Source organism: Cheilinus undulatus, linkage group 9, assembly GCF_018320785.1.
Source record: "Cheilinus undulatus linkage group 9, ASM1832078v1, whole genome shotgun sequence".
Taxonomy (NCBI): Eukaryota; Metazoa; Chordata; class Actinopteri; order Labriformes; family Labridae; genus Cheilinus; species Cheilinus undulatus.
The window spans coordinates 38,603,978-38,629,618 of record NC_054873.1 but is presented as its reverse complement, the minus strand read 5'-3'; the positions used below and the strand labels follow the sequence as shown (position 1 = coordinate 38,629,618).

General features: G+C 38.7%; 1 protein-coding gene across 1 annotated transcript in view; it reads left to right on the top strand.

Moving 5' to 3' along the window:
• nrn1la (neuritin 1-like a) overlaps window positions 1-23,128 on the top strand; it is an 89,609-nt gene extending 66,481 nt beyond the window's left edge. Inside the window, exons 2-3 of the mRNA XM_041796405.1 lie at window positions 20-170; window positions 22,505-23,128. Of these exons, the coding sequence (XP_041652339.1) occupies window positions 20-170; window positions 22,505-22,802 (449 nt within the window). The 3' untranslated portion in view covers window positions 22,803-23,128. The remainder of the gene's footprint in view (window positions 1-19; window positions 171-22,504) is intronic.
• Window positions 23,129-25,641: the final 2,513 nt, after the last annotated feature.

Here is a 25,641-nt window from a genome sequence, read left to right as displayed (position 1 = left end):
TCTTGTTTGTGTTTTACAGTGTTGAGCCAGTGTCCTGCCGCTGCATATTCAGCCAGAAGGTGTCACTCCATCTATAAAGGATTTGCTCGGTGTTTGATGGCCCTTGGCGACAGCCTGACAGACAATGCCCGCAAGGATGAAGACACACATGAGATTCACTCCATCTGCAGGTCAGTGTCAAGTTGTACACATAGCCCTACAGTAGACAAGCACACTCACAACACTCCCACAGCAGTGGGTTGATATAAGAGGTCAGTCTCTTACACTCAGCCTCAAAATATGCAGTCAAGTGCTGGAAAGCTGACAAAATGTTTGAACCAGCTAAAGCATATTATTTCATGAAGTTTCACCGTATGTCTGTAAGAAAAGAAAATATATCAACAAACTCAGTATAGAGCTCAACAGTGCCCTCCTACTTTGTTGGCAGCTCTGGTTCCAGAAGTGAAATTCACCATTTAAATCCCCCATAGACATTTTGCAAAATCCTTATTTCAATGCTATTAATGCATGAACCAAGCTATCCAGCTGCCTAAATACTCATCATTAAAGAACATTTGATCTGGGACAGAAGCAGCATTTGAAAATAGGGAAAAAGTTAAGAAGGAAGGAACTACATCCTACAATCCATCATGATTAATTTTCAATATTGTTATTAATAGCTTTTCAAGCTTTCAAACCATTTATGTACCTTTTTTCCTCCTCATATCTTTACTTTAGTGTTCACATTTTAAATGAAAATGTGTAATATATTCAGTGATGCAGTGCTGGGTATACGCGGGGCTATGGAGAATACCCACGGCCTTTGTTCACAGGCTTAGCGGACATTTCCATGGTAACCCGAGACCCAACCAAAAAAAGGGGTCGCTGTGACACTCAAGAATTGTAGGAATTGTAGTATTTTTGGCCTAGATTGCAAAAAAAGATGTTTTCCTTGACTAAAGGTTGATATCTTACAAACTTTTGTCTTTTACAGGAGCACATATCATTGTTTCACTCTCAGGTAGCTCATGGTAAGTTTTGCTAGGATACTTCTGATGATATAACAAACAATCTAATCTACTATGAGAAAAATAAATGGGATTTTTACTTTTGGAACCCCACCACTTATTGCAGGTCTGTCTTAGGGCATCTTCACATGTTTGTTTACTGTGTCTGAGTGCAATTTCAATGAATCCAGGAGACACCAGATAAATTATTACCATGCCATACCATGTAACTAACACTTGCAATTTGACATGGAGCCGATGACAGATGTAGAATAAGGAAACATCCAGTTATAAGAATCAGCTCAACATGCTTTCCTGTGGATCAACTCCTGTCACATGTGCGAAGTGTATAACTCAATGGACAATGTCACTCATGGTGGAGATGTGTTTAACATCAAAAACAACAATAATCCACCAGAAACATGAGCAAATCCCTGCACTGATAGCCGTACAAACAGGCAACATCTAAACACATTTAAAATACTCTAACCACACAATGCATGATGGGAAAACTCCGCTCACCAGATTTGAAGTGGCAGTGCAGGCAACAAAGCTGAACTAAGAAACAGTGTTATTTCACTGCTCTCAACAGTGTGAATGAGTGTGAATGAACTACCTTTTTTTTAAACACTGCACAGGAGTATCACTAAACACTCTGAAAATCTAACTCTCACTTTTTCTTGTGTAACTCACAATTTTTTCACTCTGATATTTTGCTGTGTACATACACAGTCTACTGCATTAAGCAGCAATATGGGTGTATTGTTTACATACTTGTCAGCAAGAACTAAGAAGCCATGGCAACCATCCATGTTTATTTGTCCATGCTCCTGGCGGACAATAGAATGCATCCTCCAGGCTACTATATATATTTTTTATCATTTAAAAAGATCCAAACAATGACTTTATTCCTACTTTCACATTCAACATGGAGCTCAGAGGATGAAATGGGCCTGTGCTACATGGATATAATGGTTTTTGTCAATAAGAGACATTTAGAACTTCTTTTATGACCAAAGTGGGCCACACACTTCACGATAGTCGTGCCCTTCCAACCAAAGTCACCAAAGGCCCCATTATTGGATGGTTCTATTATCTTGCCAGATTATCCTGTGATTTGCAGTATGTTAAAAGTGATTTTTCCCCACTCCAACCTGATCAGAAGCAGCTCATAAATATTAATCATGTTCAATATTTATGACCGGAAAACCTGTTGTGTGTAGTGAGCACCAAGGACAGCCAGGCAGACAGAAGCAGAATTGTGACGCATTATGGAGGAATAGCCAGTCAGGAGGCGAGCTGACTGACATAGCAATGATAGTAAAACAACAGTGCCAAAGACAGCACTAGTAAAGAGGAAGCATAAAGTTGGATGGTTGTTAAGGAATGGAGGAGAAACTTGTTGATTTGTGGCAGAAAAGCAAGTATTTAACAGCATGTATGGTAAAACATGCCTCAGACGAGGAAGCTGGACTGAAATGGCAACTGTATTGGACTTTGCATTTAGCTAACAGCTAACCACAGTAGCTTCTTCACTCTAAAGTCACGTTTGACACACAAGATTTGGCACTTTGAGAGATGAGACCAGGCCAAGACTCTGGCAGTCAGTGAACAGGATCTATTTGATTATACAAACAAAACTGGAAATTCTATAATTATTTTGTTGCTATGTGTGGGGTCTCTTACATAGGAAAAATAGGTCAAGATTTTAAAAATCTTTATGTGTTGCAGGCTTAAGTATACAGTAGGCAACTCAGGGTCAACTGTGTTCATATCTTCAGCATGGTATGCTGGACATTGAGGTCAAGTGTACTCAGACCTGGACCCACAGGTGTGCAATGTCCATTACAGATTGCAGTTTCCTCTCTGATTTTATTTATTTATTTATTCATTTTCTGAAAATCTGTATTTTTTTCTTTTTTGGCAAAATGATTGTGTTGCTAAATGTTTTAAACTTCTTGAAAAAGCACAAGGTCAGATCCTTATTTAAACTAAAGACAACAAAATGAGGCTGTACAGTTAGTCTGTGTTTTGTTTTATGTCTGTTTTGCTTTTGTCTCTTTAAAAGCCTCATTTTCTTTTTAAGAAGAGAAAATCTAAGTTCTTGTTTGTTTATATGATTTCAAAGATGCAGAAAATACTTGAAATAGATTTCAGTATTAAAAGACTTTAAACCAGACCTTCAACAGCAGCATTTCTTTGAGTTTGGGGTTTTCAAGTCCAGTTGTGAATAGAAGCACTTTTGTCAAATGACTGGACAAAAATGGCACAATGAATCTATTGAAGGGTACAGTGCCTCTGTGGTCTATAACAGAATTGAGAAAAATATAACCACCCTACCTTACCCTAGTGGAGCATCCTACCGCACAGCAGCTGTCAGGCATTTTTCTGTTGGCAAGATGATTCAGTTGCTTCAAATTCTGTTGTTTGGTAATGAACAAAAGTTTCAATTCAGAATTCCTTCATACAAGGCAAAATAAATGGAGGACAATTAATCATTTTCCCAAGCAGTGTGGGTGAGACTAAATTGCAACCTGTCTCTAATGAAAATCTGCCAGGATTTCTTTTAAATATGCATGCAAATATGCAGGAACAAAAGGAGTTACTCAGGTCAGGATTTGTGAGCAGTCAGGTTGTTTAGGAAAAAAAGTTAAGAAAACCATTTCAGAAGTGTCCTGGAGAGCAGTGCACATTCTCTCAGTTGGAAATTGATATGCAGAGCTTTTGGCAAGAAATGTTTAGACAAGCATTTTGTAATATCAAGAGGTCATTTTGCTATCTAATATCAATAGGGCACATCGAGGCTCTATAGGTGAAGCTGTAGTCGGTACTACAAAACAGACTGAAGGCTCTCTAATCCCTACCAGGACTTACACTGACCACTTTATATGCAGAAAAAATACTGAAAATGGAGAGTGAGTATAAACAAATCATAACAACTACATAGACACATTGGTGATTGAAGTAACTGAACCATTGCATTTGTGTTTCATGGCTGCTATAAAGTAGAACCTGGGGCTTAGAATATGCAAGTGGTGTATATCCAGGGGTTTTGAAGTTGTTACTCCACTGGACTCCTCGGTATTGCTACATGCATAATAAAGAGAACACTGCTGAGAAGGTAAGCTGTCTGCATATATCATTTAAAATGGACAGGGAATTCTCCTTGGTGGAATGTATGAAGACAGCTGCTGTCGATCTGTTTAGCGCTTGGTTCTTTGTTTAAAATACAGAAATAAGAAAAGGCCCAAAAATTTACATCAGGATGTTTTGTTAACTTCCTCCTTTACGTTTGGAGATAAATTGTGTATGCTATCTTTAATTTCACTGACATCAATTGTATGAAAGGGATTTTCTTTCACTTATGCCAGCATAAGTCATCTAACATGATTAATAGTTTGCGCCCTCTCTGCAGGGCATCAACATAGTCGAAGGACAAATCACTTTGTAAATGTTTATCTTGCTCAGGGTGTAGTTTGTTTTATTCAAGGGGAACAGCTTTAATCTGACAGTGGAGTGATTTAAAGGATGCATGCCACACCTTCAAATTTTATGTTTTTAACACTGGGAAACCACATCATGGTTTCAAATAGCCTCCTGCATGACATGAGTAAGGGATGTCTGGACAAAATAAAAGACATAAAAGTCTCACTCCCATCACCTTTCCATCAGTTTTACCAGTTTTCACATGTCTGGTTTAAACATGTTATTGTTGATTCCCTGCTAATAGCAATGTGAGCAAATGAACAAGTAAGACATAACAGAGGTCAAGAATATACAAGTAATTTTGATATCAGTTTAAGTTTAATATTGAACCCAAAATTGATTACAGGACAGCCTCTTCTCATTTAGTGCATATCTTTCCCCTGCAGCTTTTTTTAGCCCCTTATTGTTTCAGCAGAAGGTCTGATGATGCTGATTAAAGATGCAGAACTTCCCTTCCCCCTTTCTTTTTTTAACTGCTTCATTTCTCTATATCCTGTATCTATCCATCATTCCTCCTGTCTCTATCATCATCTCCACACACTATTTATACATACCTCTGTCATCCATCTTCAAGAGCAGTCGTATTCTTTCGACCAGGGAAAGAAGTCATTAATGTGTGAAGGGCCTTAGAATAGGATCAGTATTTTTATCAAGGGAAATTTTATACAGTACAAAAGTCATCCTGTCCTCACATAAGCAGACTGTACATAAATACTGGGAGGTCTGCCAAAGACTCATAACACTCAAATAAAGCTGTTGTTTTGCAGAGCTGACAGGATAATAGTTGTTCAATGCAATATAAAAGGAATTACTCTTTTCCCAGTACATTATGAATAAGGATTTTGCCAACAAAAGGGCAAGATCAGGCAACACTAACATACTGCTGTACAGTTCCACCTTACAGTCAGACATGGTTTGCAGGCCACTGATCTCACTCGCTGTAAGACTGAAGGGAAGTCCTCGTGTTAAAAAGCAAACACACTAACAAAACATTTAAAGTGATTGCTAGAAAACCAAATATTATAGTTCTGAATGACTTGAGCTTGTACAACACTTCTGACTAATCTTACACCCCAGATCACACTCACGCACACATTCCCACACTGATGTTGGAGACTGCTACCCATCCGTGCACGGTCACTAACGGAGCAGTTCAGTGTCTCTTCGACATGTGACTGCAGGAGCTTGGGATCGAACCTGCAACCTTGTCACTGAGAGACTTTATCAAATCACAGCCACCACAATATGATCAAGGTTTGATTATTTTGAAATCAGAATGGAATACAATTAATCATTTATAAATACTGTGCTGATAAAGAGATAAATAATTCGCCTGGTTTTCAGGATTTTAAAAAACTTACACATGAGGGCATATCCACTAAAGAATAGCACGGCTCTTTAGCTGTGACTATGGCAAAATAAATAGTGTCTGATCCACAGAGCACACCGAGAGGAAATCCACACTTACTGCATGCAAAATTCATGCTAACTGCCCATCCGTGCAAACAGTGCCCTGTCCCATTTACATGTATGTAAATGCGGAGTCGGAGGAGGATTATTGATTAAAATTCAGTGTAAAATTGCTCCACTCAGGATGCATTCACTCCAGAGCTGTTTGGTCCACTTTAAACGAACTCTGGTCCATTTTCCCAGATAGTCTGGTTCGTTTGGAGTGCTGTGATAGCTCACACGAACTCTGGTGTGGACCAAACAAGTGGATTCTGGTCCACTTGAAAACAGGGGGGCTCAGCCCGCTTCCAAATGAACCCTGGTGCGGTTCATCTGAGGTGTGAAAGCAAAGTGGACCAACTGTAAGGCGTAATGATATACAGATTTACAGTGCTTAACAAATGTATTAGACTTTAGGCTTTAATGCGGACTCTTTAATTTTCAGTGAGCTCTCCATGTTTTACTATTTTGTACAGGAATGAGGGATTTCAAACTGAATTCACCCAAATTTGAGCTGGCTCACTGGGCTTCTCTGAGATGTCAGAAATGAATCAAGCATAGCATTCAACCACTAAAACTCATTTTTCTGTTCAGGAATATGAGTAAATAACTATAATTTGACATATGAATCAAGAAATATTAATGTGCTTTACTATTTTTTTTGTTTTTTTGTGAATCACTAAATTTGAAAATTCATGGATAACAATAATAATTATATTTTTGCATTAAAAATATCATTTGGGTTAAAGAGCTTCTAGATATTGGTGTATTGACCATTGCAGACATAAAAAAATGATTTTGGTAATTACCAATGCTGTTAATTTAGGGCAGCTGTGGCATAAACCTTACTTTGGTTAGGGTTAGGGTGGTCTAATAAATTTGTTAAGCTCTGTATATGTGATTTAATACACTCAAATACATGTTGGTACCTCACTTGGAGTCTGCATAGCCATAGCAACACGTCGTAGTCAGAGCTGATTTATTCGTCTCATGTAAAGAACGGCATGCTGGACAGCTCATTGCTGGCTGCTCCTAATGCCCCAGTGCCCCAAAACCGGCAGAAGGAGGTGGATTTCTGGTTTCGTCTTCTTCTATGCCTTCTTTTGTTCTTGGTTGCTGTTTGTTTGTGATGACAAGGCCCCTAACGGGCAGAGGTTGTAGGTGTTCAGACAGTTTGGTCCATTTGACAAAGAGCAGTATGAAATGTTTTCAGCCAAATATCTGACTCTGCTGCCATGTGTGCCTCTCATCTCCTATTATAAAGAAAGAAATTATTAAAATAAACTCTCCAGCTGAAAGTGGGCTGAGGTTTTTGAGGAGCAGGGGTGAGTTTGAAATGTTATTTGATATTTTAGGGTATGACATCAAATGTCAGAGCAGCAGACAGTAATATCAGACAGCTTTATAAAGGCTTACAGACAGGTTTACCTCTTTACTGGGTATGTAAAGGAAGTGTATCTATATGTGATACTATTTGTTTTCTGTTTACTAAAGCTATTTGTCTGTTAATTGTTTAGGCTTCTTTACATGTACTCATGTACAATGTTCTCTGCCAGCATTGTGTTTTGATCTTAATACACAGCCACTTGCCACCTGTGGCTAAACACGCTCTTTGGAAACATTTCTGGGCATTTTAGCATCTGCATCACATCAGTGCAAATTCTTTAGTGGACTTGTTGCAAAAGAGGAGCTATTAGCAGCTGCAGACAATCTTAATGGATCTGCCCCTTCACTTCTTGGTAGAATCTGGTGACTGACTTTTTCCTCAGTTTTACCATCAGATCAGAGATTTTTACTCAAGTATCAAAGTTACAAAAGAAGTTTTCTTTCTTTCTTTCTTTCTTTCTTTCTTTCTTTCTTTCTTTCTCTTAATAACTTTTTTTCAACATTGTATGGCTCTTAAAGTGAAGACATTATCTCCACATCTAGCCACATACTACATGTGTGAAGACATTCCCAGGAGATATGAAATATGTGGCTTCATGAAAAGAGAGTCATAGTGATAGAGAACCATCAGTTTAAGAGTTCTGCTGATCTTCTGACATTTCATCTGGCACCATGATCAAGTTAAGACTTTATTTTCTTTGACTGTTGTTCCTAGTGTCATGAACAATATGATATTTCTATCAGCCTCAGCTGTAGTCAAACATGTTGTCAATTTGAAATACTTAGTTGTCATAATTATTTCAACTTATTGCCCAAAAACTGACAGTCTAAAAAATTAAGTTGATGGGTAGAGACAATGTACCAGATTTCAGTTTTTTGGTTTGTGTATCAGAAAAGTGTGTCAACAGTGACTTTCCATAGCTCTTTGAATGTTTCTCAGTTCTAATACTTGATTGACTTTATTTTGAGTAATAGCTTTTATTTTCCGTTCGTATTTTCCCTGTTTGTTTACACAATTGTATGTTTTTATTTCTGTGCAGGCAGACTTGGATTATTGTGTCCACGGCATGAGATTAGTTCATTCTTTGTATATCTCCGAACCAACAGCCTTGAGATATACTGTATAACTATAACACAGCTGAAAGGAAGCTATATGGCCCATAATATTTGTGAAATGTTGAATTACCTAAGTGTCAGTACACATTTTTTCAGAGAGAACCCTATGAATGTTGAAATGCAGACTGCCAAAAAACACAGAGTAACACAATCTTAATGTCCAAATCAACAGAGCCTGGCCTCTTTAATTCATGTGCATGCAGCTCAGTCTGTCATTGCATGTGTACAGCAGGGCTCAACTAGACCTTTCTTTTCATTAGCAAACGAGAGTTCCTTGTCTCTCTGTTGATAGCCTGATGAGCAGGTTCTGTTAAGGCGTGCTCATGTGACACCATTTTTCTCAATTCTTTTGTGGCACCATGTCAGACTATGCAACAAAAATCATGTCCAGTCTTCTAGAAGTGTCATCCTGACCACACATCATATGATGCTGTCACTACTGTCTCCATGACTGTGTGCAAGTTCACAGGCCGTTGGGGAGGCAGGTCAAAGAGTGTACAGTCTCCAAGTTTCCCATTCCAGTCCACACCTCCTCCAGACAATCTCGTCCCCCACCCATCAGACCTCTGACTCACTCTAATTTGATCCATATCCCCCTGCTACCTCAGCTACCCCGCCCAGCTTTTAACAGTAACCCATCAAACTTTGGACTTTTAAACATTAGATCACTCAACAACAAAACATTTTATTTGTCATGATTTTATCACCCAGAATAACCTGGACTTTTTTGTTTTAACCAAAACCTGGTTGACCCCTGAAGACCACAGTCCTCTTATTGAAGCGACACCACCTGATTTTACCTACCTTCAACAGCCCCGGCTTTCCCGTATTTTAAATAACAGTTTTAATTCATTTGAACATCTCGCTTTTGTCATTAAATCAAAAGATCCAATCTTAATTATCATAATTTACAGACCACCAAGGCCTAACAGTGTTTTTATTCAAGAGTTTTCTGAGTTTTTATCACATGTTATTTCCAAACATGACAGAATTCTTATTCTAGGTGATTTTAATATACATGTATGCTGTCCCTCACAATCTCTGTCTGTTGATTTTATGGAAACTCTTGAATCTTTTAATCTCACCCAGGCAATACAGGAACCCACTCACTCTAAAGGCCACACGCTGGACCTGGTTTTATACAGTGGTCTTAATCCTGATGGTTTTATTACTAAGGATATCTGTGTGTCAGACCACAAACTGGTTTTATTTAACATGGTTTTATCCCAGCCAGCTTTTACTGAAAATGCACCTGTTCTTAGAAGGGTTTTTAATTCAGAGTCTGCTGGTAAGTTTAAGGAGATCTTTGATTCTGTGTCTTAAACTGCCTTTAACCCAGATTTGAAAACAGAAGAGCTCGTCTCTCTTTTTAACCACACTTGTAAATCTGCCCTGGACTCTGTCGCACCTTTTAAAGAAAAAAGGTCAAACAGTACACCCCAGCCGTGGCTGACAGAGTCCTTATATGAGCTAAAGAGGGATTGTAGGAGAAAAGAGAGGAAATGGAAAAAGTCAGGTTTGCAAGTTTTTAAAGATATTTGGAAGGAAGCGATGAAGAACTACCAAAAGGCAGTTAAAGACGCAAGGGCAGCTTTTTATTCTAATCTAATTTTAGTCAACCATTCTAACCCTAGAGTTTTATTTAAGGTTTTAGATTCATTCACCACCCCCTCCCCTTCCCATTTTATTGATACTTCTAACGAGACGTGTGAGAAGTTTTTAGTTTATTTTAATAACAAAGTAAAGAACATCAGGGATAATATTAGACCCCCAGCCCAGATTTTAAACACAGGTAGAGACATTTTTAATTATTTTAGTAGTTTTGAGCCTGTGTCCATGTCCTTTTTAGCTGAAATTTTAGCCCAGATGAAAACAGCTACGTGCAGTCTTGATTTTATTCCCACCAAATTTCTCAAGTAGGTTTTTAGCACGGTTGGGCCCAGTATTTTATCAATAATCAATAGTTCTTTGGCAGAAGGTGTAGTCCCCTCTGTTTTTAAACACGCTGTGGTCCAACCACTTTTAAAGAAACCGAACCTTGACCCCTCTGACTTTAATATTTTTAGACCAATTTCAAAACTTCCATTTTAATCCAAGGTTTTAGAGAAGGTGGTTTCTACACAGCTTTTATCTTTTATGTCCCACAATAACCTCTTTGAGAAATTCCAGTCTGGTTTTAGTGCAGATCACAGCACTGAGACGGCCCTCCTCAAGGTGACCAATGATTTGTTTTTAGCAGCAGATAGAGGGGAGGGAGCCATTTTAATTCTTTTAGATCTCAGTGCAGCCTTTGATACCGTTGATCACAGTATTTTAATAGATCGTCTTAGAGACTGGGTGGGCATCAGGGACACTGCACTTAGCTGGTTTTATTCTTATCTTATAGAGTGAACCTTTGCGGTCACCATAGGTAATCACTCCTCCTCTACCTCTACTCTTACCTGTGGTGTACCGCAAGGTTCAGATTTTATTTTCTATTTATATGCTGCCCCTTGGTCAAATAATCCAGAATCATGGGGTCTCCTTTCACTGCTATGCAGATTACACACACATATACCTGCCCCTGAGACCTGAGGACCCAAGAAGCCTAGCTGCTGTTACTGACTGTCTAAATGATATTAACTGCTGGATGGTACAGAATTTTCTACAACTCAAAAACTCAAAATCAGAAATTTTACTTTTTAACATTCAGAACTCCTCCAACCTCATGCTTTCCGGTCTCGGTACTCTTTCAGAAAACATCAGACCCTCTGCCAGAAATCTAGGAGGAATGTTTGATTCAGACCTCACCTTCACATCCCATATCAGTAAAGTTGTCCAGTCATGCTTTTTCCATATCCGAACCATCGCAAAATTAAAATCAATACTCAGCCAGTCAGACCTTGAAAAAGTCATCCATGCCTTCATCTTCTCCAGACTCGATTACTGTAACTCTCTTCTCCCTGGTATCACTCATAAATCTCTCTCCTGCCTTCAATTAGTCCAGAATGCAGCAGCTAGGCTTCTAACCGGTTTTAACAGACGACATCATATCACCCCTATTTAAGCATCCCTACACTGGCTCCCTGTAAGTTTTAGAATTGATTTTAAGATTTTACTTATCACTTTTAAAGCACTGAAGGGTCTGGCTCCAAGCTATTTAACTGAACTTTTAACCCCCTATAAGCCAGGCCTTAGATCCTCGGGCGGGGCCCTGCTGGTCCTTCCAAGGTCGAGGCTTAGGACTAAAGGTGACAGGGCCTTGTCTGTCAGGGCGCCTCGACTTTGGAATGACCTGCCCGAGGAGATAAGGCACGCAGAATCAGTGACATCTTTTAAATCACTTCTTAAAACTCATTTTTATAGACTTGCTTTTATGTGATGTCGTCTAATGTCTTTTAAAGTCTTTTACCACATCTTCCTTCCTTCTATCAGTTTTCTCTTTAAATTTCCCTCTGCTTCCTGAAATTTTACCTTCGTGCTTCTATGTCTGCTCTTATCTGCTTCTTATTGTTACCTTGCTTGTTTCTTATTGCTATTGTATTTCCTCTCTTCTCCCAGTTATTTTCAGAGCTCTTACCCCCTCTTCCTCTTATATTCTCTTAACCTCTTTATGCTGCCTTGTCCTTATAACTGATTAATATTGTTGTTATGATTTTATCATGAACAGTATTTTACCACTACTAGCTTTCTAATTTTTGTATTATGACTCATTATCTTTACACATTTAAATTGCTTTTAATTGCTTTTATTCTACTTCTTACTGCTGTGATTCATATTCCTTTTAATCCCCCCTATTACCCTATTATTTTATTGTTCTTACAGTTCTGGTCCTTAGGTCTCTTTTTAGGTCTCTTTTAGCTGGGTTCCTGTGTTGCCTGGATTCGTCCAGGTTATTCTGGGTTTTTAGTTATATTTTTATTCTTTGTCTTTAATTCCACAGTAGAATTTTATATATCAAAGATTCATAGTGTATTTTCAGCTCGTCATGTTTTTGGGCTCTGTAATGGGTCTACTAGGATGATAATGATGTTACATTGCTGGCTTTATCTTTCACGGGTTCCCCTGTTGATGTGGTTTTGTCTTTATGTTCTTGCTTGTGTTATGATGATGCTCTGTTTTATTGTGTTTCTGCTTATTGTCAAAGCACTTTGCAAACCTCTGTTTTTAAAGGTGCTATACAAATAAAGTTATTATTATTATTATTATTATTATTAAAAGCATCTGCTAAAAGACATTGTAACATTGTAACTTGGTAACATAGTTAGCCCATTTAGCTTAGCTAATACATACAGCTGCTGTATGTACACGATCCCCAGAGTGAGAAAAATGAGGATTTTATTTAAATGTTACTGGTAAATGATGATACAAAGACAGGGAGGAAAAAATATCCTGTTTGTTAGGGTGTCTACTTAGACGAACTTTGCAAGAACAATTCTGACATGCCAGTCTTGTTTGATTGTTGTCATGGGGTGTCCTGCTCTTGTTGTTGATTATTTCACACCAAAACACTGTTTGCCATTCATGGCAATCATATTCGGGCCAGAAATTTGGGGATGAGCTGCAGAAATCCAATCGGGCCAAAATCTAACTGAATTTGTGTAGTCTGAGCCAGCCTTTAGGTGGACATACAACACTGTAGACCTCTGATTGGTTGCAGAGAATCCCCTTGATAACCTGATATCTAATAAAAACCTGTCACATCTTTTATTTAGACAAACAAGTTTGTTTTTAATCATCTGAATCCAGATATTATTGCAGCAAAGGTCTTGTTCATAAAAATGTCAGACAGGAAAACTACATAAAAGTAAAACTTTGATTAGGCTCTATCTGATTAAAAACAAAAATATATAACTTAATACAACTTTAATGAGGTGCTTTCAGATCAAAAAGGATAAAAAAAGAAGCTTTAGTATTATATAATAGCAAATTGGACTTTTGCATAAATAACTGTGTGGGATTAAAGGATATTACCTGACAAATATAATAACACATTTTTTAAGTGTGTGTATGTGTGTGTACCACCATGGCCCTGCAGTCCACCATGGTATCACTTCTCTGTTGTTAAGTCTCTCCTATTCCTTAAGGTACCAATTAAATGAGTAATCCTGCAACCCTGCCACCTAAATGTGAGTGTTGCCTGATGCAGGGGCGGAGGAGCTTGCCCATACACACACAGATTTCACATGTCCGCAACCACACTTCTCCCCAAACTATGTCCTCACCTCACTTCTTCTTTCTTTTCATTTTCACTCTCTCCCCTCTTAACTTCCCCTTACTCTTTCTCCCCTCTCTTTGGTCACTCTCCTTTACCCTCCCTCATTTTAGTCTTTTTTTTTTAATATACCTCTCTTTATCCTTCCACTCTGTTTTCCTTTTAAAGCCCTCTCTCTTTCCAGCCAGGAACTTGGTTTTAATGCTTTTATCAGAGCCACCTAATGAGGAGGTAGCACTGCGCTCTCCTCTGAAGATTTGCACACATGTGCACACTTAAAAGTGCACAAACCCATGCACACTACAGTCTGAATAAGAGGGGATGATTTGCATCTAGGCCAAGGCTGCTCCATTGTCAGTGCGCTCCCAAGAGTGCAGCACTGCTTGTACTCCTCATATTCACAATAGACTTTATGCAGCTGAAATCATTCACTGTGGATCCTGAGTAGGTGAAGTGAAAAGAAAAATATTTAAGGGCAAAGAGACAGAATAGTTAGATACCATGGAGTTGAAAGAGCGAGGTTTAAATGAATAACTAGGTAACAACTTACATCAAGGGAACATTTTGCATAATTATTTTATTCTTATAAAATGCTTGAAATATCTTTGTTATAAGTATTTGGTGGTGTTTTAAAAATCAGAAAGGAGCTCAGGTTGTCAAGTTGTGAACATTTATTTTGTGCTTGGTCCCAATTTGTTATGCCAGCTGTGGTTTCACCTCTTTATGAATCAGTATGACCCCCCTCCATGGCCTTTACACTCTCTAGCCTTAAGGTGGAAAACTTTCAGGGACAAAACATTTATAAATGGAATATCAAGCTCAGACACAGGCTGTGGTGATGATACTGAAGTGGGAGTCTTATCAGCCAACTGTAATGTTCAGTTTTGGTTGCAGTTACACATGTAACAAACAAGAGAAGCATTAACTCACTGATGAACAGGCCAGTGATAAAAATCAGAGCTGTTTGATTTTAAGATTAATAAATGCTATTTATACTCACTGCCCCCACCCCCTTCACACACACACAAACACTCAGCTTTCTTTCACAGAAACCCTTTCATATTGCCTTTATATCTGCATCCTCCACAGAGTTAGATAAGGCTGTCAGTGCATCTCATTGCATATTTTCTCCATTGACCGTTCTGCCCTAAGCTCATTAAGGATACAGCAGTTAGGGCTTCAACAAAAGACCCCAAAAGTGTGGCATTTTTTTATTGTGAAATGATTTAAAGAGGCAAAAGATAGTGATTCTTTTTTCCCCTTTCAGACAGAAATGCTGTCAAAGAAAATGGGATTATAAATGTATATAGCTTCGACTGCTGTATGTACTGTATAAATATATTCATTGAAGCCAGAGAAACACAGAAACTAAATGTAGGTAAGTTCTTGTGTGAATGTGTCTGGTCTGTTGAAAATGATTGGGCTCAAAACTTTCTCTTGACAGACAGGAACTACATTTTGTTTGTTACATGTTAATAACAAGCAATTAAAGGTTGTTATGATAAAGGTTTAATTTTATATCTTACTACCATAATTTGCAGCATGTCTATCTGTCTGTGTCCATTTTCACGCCACATTGTTGCTCCAGCTGTCCTTGATACCTCTCAGATGACTTCTTGGATGTACTGGTTCAAAACAGGTACCATGAAAAAATCATAAATATGTACAGATTTTCTGTTGGAGTTGGGAATGATGCCACACCCCAGTGAATGCGCTCCATTTAAGCTCTCTTTTTACATCGCTTCAGAACAGCACAATAATACTCACAAAAGAGAACTTGCTTACTGAGATCATTGACCTGGCAAAATAACTGATTTCCTCATTTTAACTAAAAAATTATATTAGTATAAAAAAATTTCTGCCAGCACATTTTAAGTTTAGCTCTACTGGGCAGAAAGTAATAATTAAAAAAGATGAATGGAGTCAAGTGCAGACACTGTAGAGTGCCCATCTTCATTTCAGTTTTATATTCCAACAGACTGAAATCCAACCGTATCTTTTGACACATCTAACTAGTGTAAAGTCAAGTCTACCTGAAATCTGACTGAATAACTGAATAACTCAACAGTAGGAGTCCATAATAGCTGTTGTAGTACCACAAATCTGACTGATTCTCGAAGATACAAAACACTGTTCATTCATACAATGAATAAAACCCACTGACTGGCAGAAACAAACAAAAAAAAAATCTCTTCATTTATATCTGTGACTGAGTCAGAGTCAGATTTGATCTATGATTTATAGTGTCTGCCTGACTTAAAGCTTAGTTGAGTTCCAGTTACATACAGCTTTACTTTGTGTGGAGTCCTGGTGACCTTTTGCAGATAAAACACCGTCAGTACAATACAAACTTGTTGCTGGAACCATGCACACCTGTACCTTTTTCATTGTGTTTCTTGGTGTTGTTGTTTCGCTGTGCTTCACTTTCTCTGTTTTCTCTCACACACTCAGTTTTTCCCCAAGTTCCTTTAAACAGTTCAACAACTGTTACACTAGCATAAATTTTCAACTGGTTTCCAGGATGTCAGTCAACATATTCTTCTGAAATACTTCCAAATATAGACAATTTGTCTGACCAAATCTTAATGTATTTGAGCCAAAATGGCAGCTATTCTTTCTCACCAAAGGGTGAGGAAGAAGAAGCAGGTTTTTTACCCTAAATCCCTTTGTGGCATGAAAAACACTCAAAAAAGTTGGGTCAAATTTACATTCTAGTCAAGTTTGAGGGTAGATCACAGCACATCCGGCAGATCCATCATGCACAGTGTCAAGCTGAAATGTTTGTTCCCAGCCAGAGAATGGCTGGAACAGTCAGCATCATTTCTAAAGAAAGAGAAAGAGTTGGTAGGGTGAGGTTCAGTACTTCAAGCCTCTAAACAATGGTGACCAGTTAAGAGTAAAGGGGATGCAGCTGTAGCAGCAGTTTGATCAGAATTGGACAATATTTATTTATCAAAAGACGCACGAAGAACCACACTGAAAGCTTTTCTTAAGATAAGATAACATAAGCTAAAACATGATACAACATGTTATGATATGAACTATAAAATTAAAATAAGGATGGGGACATAAAGAGAATAAAACAGGAGTTCACTTAATAGCAGTTAGTTATGTAAATAACAATGTAATACCAATGAGCAAGGGATGGTGCAAGAAGTATTACAGTAATAGGAATAAGAAGTTCTAGTAAATGGACTTGAGCTGATAGTCAAATACACAAAGCACTTTCACAGTGCAGGCCACAATTACCCATTTGCTCCACATTCACACACTGAGGGTGAAGGTTACTATGGAAAATTCAATAGCTGCATTAGCTAATCCAATTCAAACGCATCCATACCCTTTTACATGCCACCAGTGTCTTTTTACTTAACTTGAGTAAATGAATAGACCAAAACTTTTAACCAGAGTATCTGTACTTTTACTGGAGTACAGTTGTCTTGTACCTTTTCCAACCCTAATAGCACCTAAAGTGGAAAAGACTTTTTCTCTTCTCCCGTCCTGCCCCAGGAAAAGTCTGATTTTCTACCCTGACAGTGAAGAATCCTGTATTGGCAAGAATACGACTGCTTGTCTAGCTTATGTTTAGTAGTTTCCTCTTCTGCAGCGGCAAACACGCCTTAGTTTAACATGTCTCTATGGTCAAAATAATTTCAATCTTTTCTAGGGGCACCATCGATTTTGACCAGGCCAGTTTCACTGGTTTGGGTTGTGAAGGATTCACTAACCTTGTTTTAAAATGATTCTGTTGAACCACAATTCAAAAGCAATGTTGGATTTTCATTAGTTAATTTTCAGCAATTTTTTTTTATTATGACTTTTGTTAGTTTTAAGATATTTCAGTGACCATTGTGGGTTTTTCTGTCATAAATGTAAGGATACCAACAACTGTATCCATCTGTATATAATGACTGTGACAGACAGAGCACCCATGTAAGCACCTTCAGAGTATTCTTTAAAGGTTGTCCCTTTACCAAACACTTTCTGTGGGGAGTTGCATAGATGGATGTGAAATATATCCACACAGTGTAACACAGTCTATCAGGTATGACAAGTGACAAATACCCCCAGCACTGCAGCAAAACAGCAGAATGAATGATAACAACAATAAGAAGAATGGCAATGATAATGAAAATCTACCTGTCTATCTGTTGTTTTTCCTTCGTACGTGCATTAATCCCAGAGCTAGGAATTGAAAATGTTCTGATATCAGCAGCAGCATGTTATGAAACAGACAAACTCTCAGGAGGTTTCATTTCTGTGAATGCAGCTGCTTGTCTGTCAGTGTCCTCGCTGTGTTTCTGCTGTCTCTGCACCACCTGTGACTGGAGCACAGACCCACAACATCTTTGCCTAAACAAACACACTCACACTGCAGAAGGAAACACACAACCCCAGATCCTTACACACAAAGAAGTGCACCGTTGCACTCCGTGCCATCTTTTTCTCTTTCTGACTTTTTTTCACTCTCTCGCTGAGACAAACACAAACATTTAAACACTCTCTGGCACACCGCAGCCCCCCAGCTGCTCTTCCCACGAAAGCAGTTGAGCTGCCGTCATCACACAGCAGCCTTCAGTGTGTTCAAGTCCTGGACAATGGCCAAACGCCATGCAGAATCATCAACACAGTCCAAAACTGCAGGGATGATAAAGCTGTGTTGGTATGTTCTTGAGCATGTCTCAGGAAATTCATCTACAAAGTGGCCAAAAAATTCCATCTGTGACAGCAAAGAGAAAAGATGCGAACTCCAAGTTGTGAAGGAGGGATACAAAACATGACAGCGTTCATGTAGAGCTCATAATCAGACGTCCTTGGAAAAACAAATGGAAAAAATATTCAAGACTTAGATTAACTTAAAAAGATAATATTCCGAAGTTCAGCTGTAGCTGAGATATGCAGCTACACTTTGTAAAATGAGTGATGATACAAGCCTTTAAGGCATCGCAATGTGGGACAGGAACAATAAGAGTGTGTCATTCCCTTTTTAATATTTTGAAAAAGATTCTGATGATCAATCCCTTAACACTGCAGTGATCAACTCAACCGATTCACTTCCAGAGGCAGCTGAACTCAGTGACAAACTGTTTCTGTCTCTCTGTTGTTCTCCCCAAATGCTGATTAGCTGAAAATGAACTTTTACCACTTTAATCAGCTGTTTGAAGCAGAGCTGTACAAGAATATCTGCACATGTATTTATCTGCTTGTTTATATGATGAAAAGGTGCTGTGTGTTATGGTGCCACAGAATTTATTGTCCATTCTTAACCATGTCATTCTGATGAGTCTGTTTTGATAGAGGTTGATCCGTCAGCCAACAGCTCACAATAAACTGTTAAAAATACAAGAAAAGAAAAAGAAAACAAACATCAAACACCGATCTACAAGTACACTATTTTTCAAACTGGATAGTAGCATACTATTCATCCTTGATTTAGATGTTTGGTGTTTTTTTTTGTTTGTTTTTTTGGGTGTGTTTGTCTGTTAAAGTGCTCTTAGTTACTTGTTTCACTATTTCTGATTAGAGGCATGTGCTCTTTGCTAGCATTGATCCTCTTTTCAATGCTGCTAATTGTGCTAATTGAGCACAAACGTCCATGGTGACATGTTATAACAGTTGGACAGCCTTCAGATATGAAATAACAAAGCATGTTCTGCTGAAAACAGATCTTGGTATTTAGGAAGGCTCATATTATGTCTCTTCTTCAACATTTTTTTCAGACTTCTCTTATCTTTTATTTTTCATTCTGTTCTTACTGATACACAACAAGAGTGAGAAAAAGCTTCTGTTTGATTTAACACAACAGTAGTGAAATAAAACCCCTGTTGAAGACAGCTTCTAGGTTCCCTGAACCTATGGAGGGTTTTCTACGTTTTACTCTCACCCACAGGGTAACCCTTGCTCTCAGAGCAGAGAAGATCAGCAAATGTTCTCTTGGCAATTGGAAAAAGAAGCTAGGGGAGCAAACAAACAGATAAACTTTGATTTTCTCTCTGCAAGGTCTACCAAGACGCCATCACTGAATCTTCATTTTTTACCTCTATGGGTATTTCTGTCTTCATCAGGGAAATCAGTTTAGGATGGACTAATGAGGAAAAGAGTTTGTCTCATGAAGGAAGATAATTCAGCATATGTAACTAGTACATCTTCAAATGTTCAGACCCCCTTAACTTTTGTCATTTTTGTTATGTTGCAGCTTGACGCTACAGTCAAAAAAAAAAAAAAAAAAAAAAACTAAAAGGGTAAACTGAATTTTTTAAATGTTTGCAAATTTATCAAAATAAGACCCCTTGCAAAACAGTTTCAATTTAGCTCAGGCTCCTCCCATTTCTCCGGATCTTCGCTGAGATGTTTCTACACCTTGATTGGAGACCAACTGTAGTAATAAACTGGTTAGACATGATTTGGAAAGACATGCGCCTCTCTGTACAAGGCCTCATAGCTGACAATGCATATCAGAGCAAAATCCAAGCCATGAGGTCAAAAGAACTGCCTGCAGAGCTTGGAGATGAGATTGTTGCAAGGCACAGATCTGTGGAAAGCTACAAAAAAATCTGTTGCACTTAAGGGTTCCAAGAACACAGTGGCCACCATAATTCTTGAATGGAAGTCTCTACCCCGTGCAAAACACACTTGGAGTTTGCAGAGAAAACCATGTTAAAGTAAAGTAGGCTTTCACGTGTTTTGCACTGAGGAGAGATTTCCATCTAGCCAATCTGCAGTAAGGCCCAGATCTGTAGAGGGCGGCAGTGCCGTTTGTCCTTCTGAAACTTTGTCCCATCTCCACACAGAATCTCTGGAGCTCAGTCAGAGTGACCAATGGGTTCTTGGTCACCACTCTTACTCCCTTGATTGCTCAGTTTGGCCAGGCAACCAGCTCTTGGAAGAGTCCTGGTTGTGCCAAACTTCTTCCATCTGAGAATTATGAGGGTCACTGTGCTCATGGGAACCTTCAGTGCAACAGATTTTTATTTTTTATAGGGTTTGCAACATCTGTGCCCTGCAGCAATCCTGTCTCTGAGCTCACAAACAGAGCTTCATATATCCAAGAAATCATCAAGACCAAAGAACTCCAAAATCATGATGCAGCTTAAGTAAATGGAGTTTGTACAGTGCTTTTCTAATTGTCTGACTATTAAGAGCGCTTTAACACCATAGGTCACACCTACCCACTCATACCCATTCACTTCATACACTAATGGTGAAAGTGACTTTAGAAATTCAGTAGTAGTTAAGATGCATCCATACCCATTTACATGCCACTGATGAAGCAGTGGGAGCAAAAGTGTCTTGCACAAGGACACACTGACATGTGACTGCAGGAATAGGGGATCAAATCCATGACCTTCTGATTGTGAGAAGACCAGCTCTACCTCCTGAGCCACAGTCGCCCAATAAAGTTTTAGAGGATAAAGTCCTGAAGAAACAGCTGAAGGAAGTCAGCTCCTTGACACAGCTGACAGGGACTTGAAGCCTGTTTTGAGGCTTATAGCTGAGAGGATGCTCTTGAGGTGGAGCTGATGGACCTGAAGAAAGAAGACTAACACAGAGACTATTCACCTCTGTGCTTGAAGACAAAGGATCAGCTGTAGGTCAAGGCCAGCAGTGTCTTTGAGCTGGCATTTAGAACTACAGCTTGGGAGGAGGATCTAAAAGCAGATAAAGCTCCGTATGGGCAGGTTACAAAGCCATTTGTCCTACAACAGGACATCTACTGTATCTCATGGGCAATGCGGATAAAAAAAGCTGATATGGTGCCGGTATCATCTAAGATCAGTTAATTCAAGAAATGTTCCTGTGGTTGAGCATGTTTTTCTGGTGGAGATTTAAGAAGTATGAAACCATACATCGCAGAAACTTCAAGTAGAAGTTGGAGAGTCTGGCTCCATAAAGCCTGGTTTATAGTTTTTCCGTAAATTTTGTAATTGCAAGAAAGAAAAACCTTGGTTTTGGCTGCAAAGGGGTTAGCACTGTTGCCTTACAGCATAAAGGTTTCTGGTTCAATTCCTGGTAGGGGCCTTTCTGTGCAGATTTTATATGTTATCATCTGCATACATGGGTCTTCTCCAGGTACTCTGGATTCATCCCATCACCAAAGAAGTGCTTGTTAGTTAACTGGTTACTCTAAACTGGCCATAGGTGTGAGTGTGTCTGTGTGTAAGCCCAGGGTGTGCCCTACCTCTTGCCCAATGGCAGATGGGATAGGCTCCACCCTTCCACAACCCTGTACGGGATAAGCAGAGTAGATAATGGATAGATGGAAAAACCTTAAGTCCAGCATTTTAGGACCTTAGGTAAAGTTTGAATCAAAACAGAGCACTGTGATTAGTGAATCCTTTACAACCAATTATTTAAAAGAGCACAGTACAAAAACAAGATATTTTTTCTTTAAACTGATAAGGTTAATTGCTTTTGGAAATACACATTCTGAATTTGACTCCTTCAACCCATTCCAAATAGTCTGGGCAGAGACGAGTAAAGACTTGGTATGTTGTGGAATTTTCAAAATCCCCTAGAACATTCTATCGGTAAGTAGGTTAGCAGCTACCGGGGTTGTGTATAAAAGAAACACTCTGAAAAGGCTCGGTTATTCAGAATCGTTAAGGGCGTGAAGTTCTCTACTTTGAGGAAGATACATTCAGATGAACGTCAGTCAAAAATAGGGGAGAATTCCACTTTCAATACTTGAACAGTTATGAACTAGTGTTATTCTAAACAATGTTTCTACAATATTTCTTTTCTCTTCATGAGGCTGCTTCTAGAGCTGTTTTTACTTTTTAAATCAGTTTGTTTTTCTTTTTACTGTCACACCTTAAAGTGTCATTGATTGATTAACTGATCCTGTCCTTTAATCACTGCCCCCCCCCCCCCCTTCTCTTTTCTACAGATCCTGGGATGAGTTTCATAACTGTGCAAACGTAGCAATGGCTGGCTGTCCTGATGAAGCAGCAGCTGTTTGGGAATCTCTCCGGCAAGAATCTAAGAAGATGCAGTTTTCTGGAAACCTCTATGATATGTGCTCCAACCGCAACAACCATCCTGTGCCCTCAGTCTCCCCACGTGGCTCACCCAATCAGGAAGAGATCAACCAGGAGTCTCTAAGGGGGCATGCTGATCTTCGAGCACACAGCCTCCACCTTCTGGTGCTACTGTCTCCTCTACTGATGCTGTTGTTTTGTATATAACTACCCCAGAGAAATGGGACTAGTGTGAATATATATAAACTTTGTGTATTTTTCCTTCCACAGTTCCATAGACATTCAGCTCTTTTTGTTCCCTCTGCTTTGCCAGGGGCTGGATATTTCTAACTGCATGCTCAGAGGCCCAGCAGTCTTTTTGGTAATGTATCTTTAAACTGCCTGCGCCATGTCATGCATATTCTCGGCCTTTTAATTAGTCTCTGTGTTGGAAACACAAACTTCACACAGATGTACATGCTCCAGTACAAACCGGCTTTCAAACACGTATACAGTGAAAGGGAATACAGCAGCCCCATACAGCCTGTCTTTACTTTCTGTATATACCCCATCTTCCCTTTGCCATGTTTTGTATGAGCTTGTATATGATGGTTCCAGGGGCAGTCTGTCTTACCAAGTGTGATAAGAAAAAAATAATTAGGTCTTCCTTGATAAACCTTCAAAATAAATGACAACGAAGCCAAATTTTATGCCTGGCTGAGCTCATTTTGTTTTGAGCTTTAAGTGAAGATCATTAAGAAATTCTGCACGTATATCTATCAAACTTGACTGAATACTTCCTACTTTCCTTACATACTTTCATGTGAAGTGCTGCTTTAAGTCACTTTGGCAAATTTCTCATCTTTTTTTCCTTCTGTTGCCTGAATGTTGCCCGTTTAAAAACGAAACAATCAAAATCCAATCATATGCACAATTGCTAATAACTGAAAGTCAAGCCAAACTGTTTTGTTTTATGGATTGCTTTAAACATTGGAAGAAATTTGCTTTTCAGATATCTCATAGTAAAAAACAAAATAAAATAAAATAATAATAATTAAAAAAAGAAACAAGAAAAAAAAAATACATCCTCCACTTATCCTGTATGATTATAAATGTTTGGTTCTAGCAGGGACATACATTTGGGGATTTAAAAAAGCTTTTAGAGTAGAGCTGTACAACATAAAGGTGTAAGCATCATGATCCTGAAGTGTGTGAGAGACACAGTCACACTGCAGGACATAATAGTAGGGTAAATTCCCTGAAACACATCTGGCTCATGCTATTTACTTCAAGAGTAACACTCAACAGGTCCCATCACAAACGTATAAATATAAAAAGTGAAGCCCTTTGACAGCTGTAAATGCAGCTCACCAGACTGTCAATGTAGCCACATGTCAGAAGTTTACATACTGTACATGTCAGAGAGATGGGCAGGCATTACATTACAAAAGTCGTCTCAGAAATGCAGTTATCCTGTTATCAGTGCCACCCCGTCCTGGTGCTTGTTAATGCAAACATATGCAGGCAGCTTAGGGAGCAGATGTGTTACAGAGTAGTTTTCTTAAGTACTGCACCTGCAGTGCAAGTACGGCTTAAAGGCGTGTGTTACAGGATGCACAAGAGTGTGAGCTTTCATACTAAAGATTACTGTCACAGATCTGGTCTCTGAAATTTGATCTTTGAACATGGTTGGGAAATTTTGATTGCACAAGCAAAAAAGTTGGTTGAGAATTGTGAAAATCCACCTACTCTCTCCCCCTCTCTCTCTCTCTCACTCGGTCTGTTTCTCTGCTTTGATAAAAGAGAGAGGCCTCAGAGGGTTGAACCGACTTAGTTAGAGTAGGAGGAGAAGTAAACAGACCAAAAGCCCTTCAATTAACAAAAGGGATGTCCTGAGTCATAAACAACCATCTGTCCAAATCAGGGTTACTATAGATAACGAAAACTAACTAAATGACTCAAAGTAAATGTAAAAACCATTTTAGTTAACTGAAACTAAATGTTCCTCCCACCACTGAAGACCTGCTCATTAGGTTAACTGGTGACTCTAAATGGGTTGTAGTTGTGAATGTGCCTGGTTGTCTGTCTCTATATGTCAGTCCAGGGCACCCAAGGACAGCTGGGATAGGCTCAAGTCCCCCGCGACCCCAAACTGGATAAGCTATATAGAAAATGGATGGATGGATGGATGGATGGATGGATGGTCCAAATATCCTTAGTTATAGTTTTTGACAACAGCATACTGGCTGACATTTTTACACCTCTGAATGGCCTGATTTAATTGGAGCAGACTTCTCAAAATGCTAAATTTCATGTTTTAAGTTGTATTCAAATACTAGATTTGAATAAATAAAATGAAAAGTGACAGTAGTCTGTTTGAAGGCATTTTTAAAAATTGCATTACTTTGTCTGGCCTTTTCGGTCTCTCCCTTACAATTATCCCTAATTAGTGAAGAAACTAAAACTAATAAAAACTAAACTACACCATCAAACCAGCAGTCAAAACGAATTAAAACTAAAATGAAATTAAAAACATAAAATAAAAACTAAATAGAAAAACTCATGAAAAACTATCATAACCTTGGTCCAATAGATCCTTTAACTATGGAGTGCCCAAACAATTATTTTCATGTTTATAGGTTAATGCTTGATAGGTTTATAAGTTAATTCTGCAAGATCTCGTGTGTGGAAATTTTCACTGTTAGGGCCTTCCTACAGGTGTGTGGTCTCATGGTCTGGCTTTGGTCACTAGTGTGTGCACACCAAGGATGATGGGATAAAAAGTAGTTTGAAACTTTCCATGTGTCTGTGGTCACCCACATTTTTAAAATTGTTAAAGATTTGGAAATCATAGTGTGTGGCCGGCTGAGTCACTCATGTTTCAACTCTAATGCCACCATAGGTTGAATTCCTCTCCAAGCATACAATATAACACTCAGAGCAGCATAACACTACAGCGTCCTGTAATTCAACTGTGTCCTTGTTTGTTTTTCCTGGTTAACTGTTAGAAACATTCAAAAATGTCTCTCCAGACCTTTTTCTTATCTTTAAACTCACTTTCTCTTTT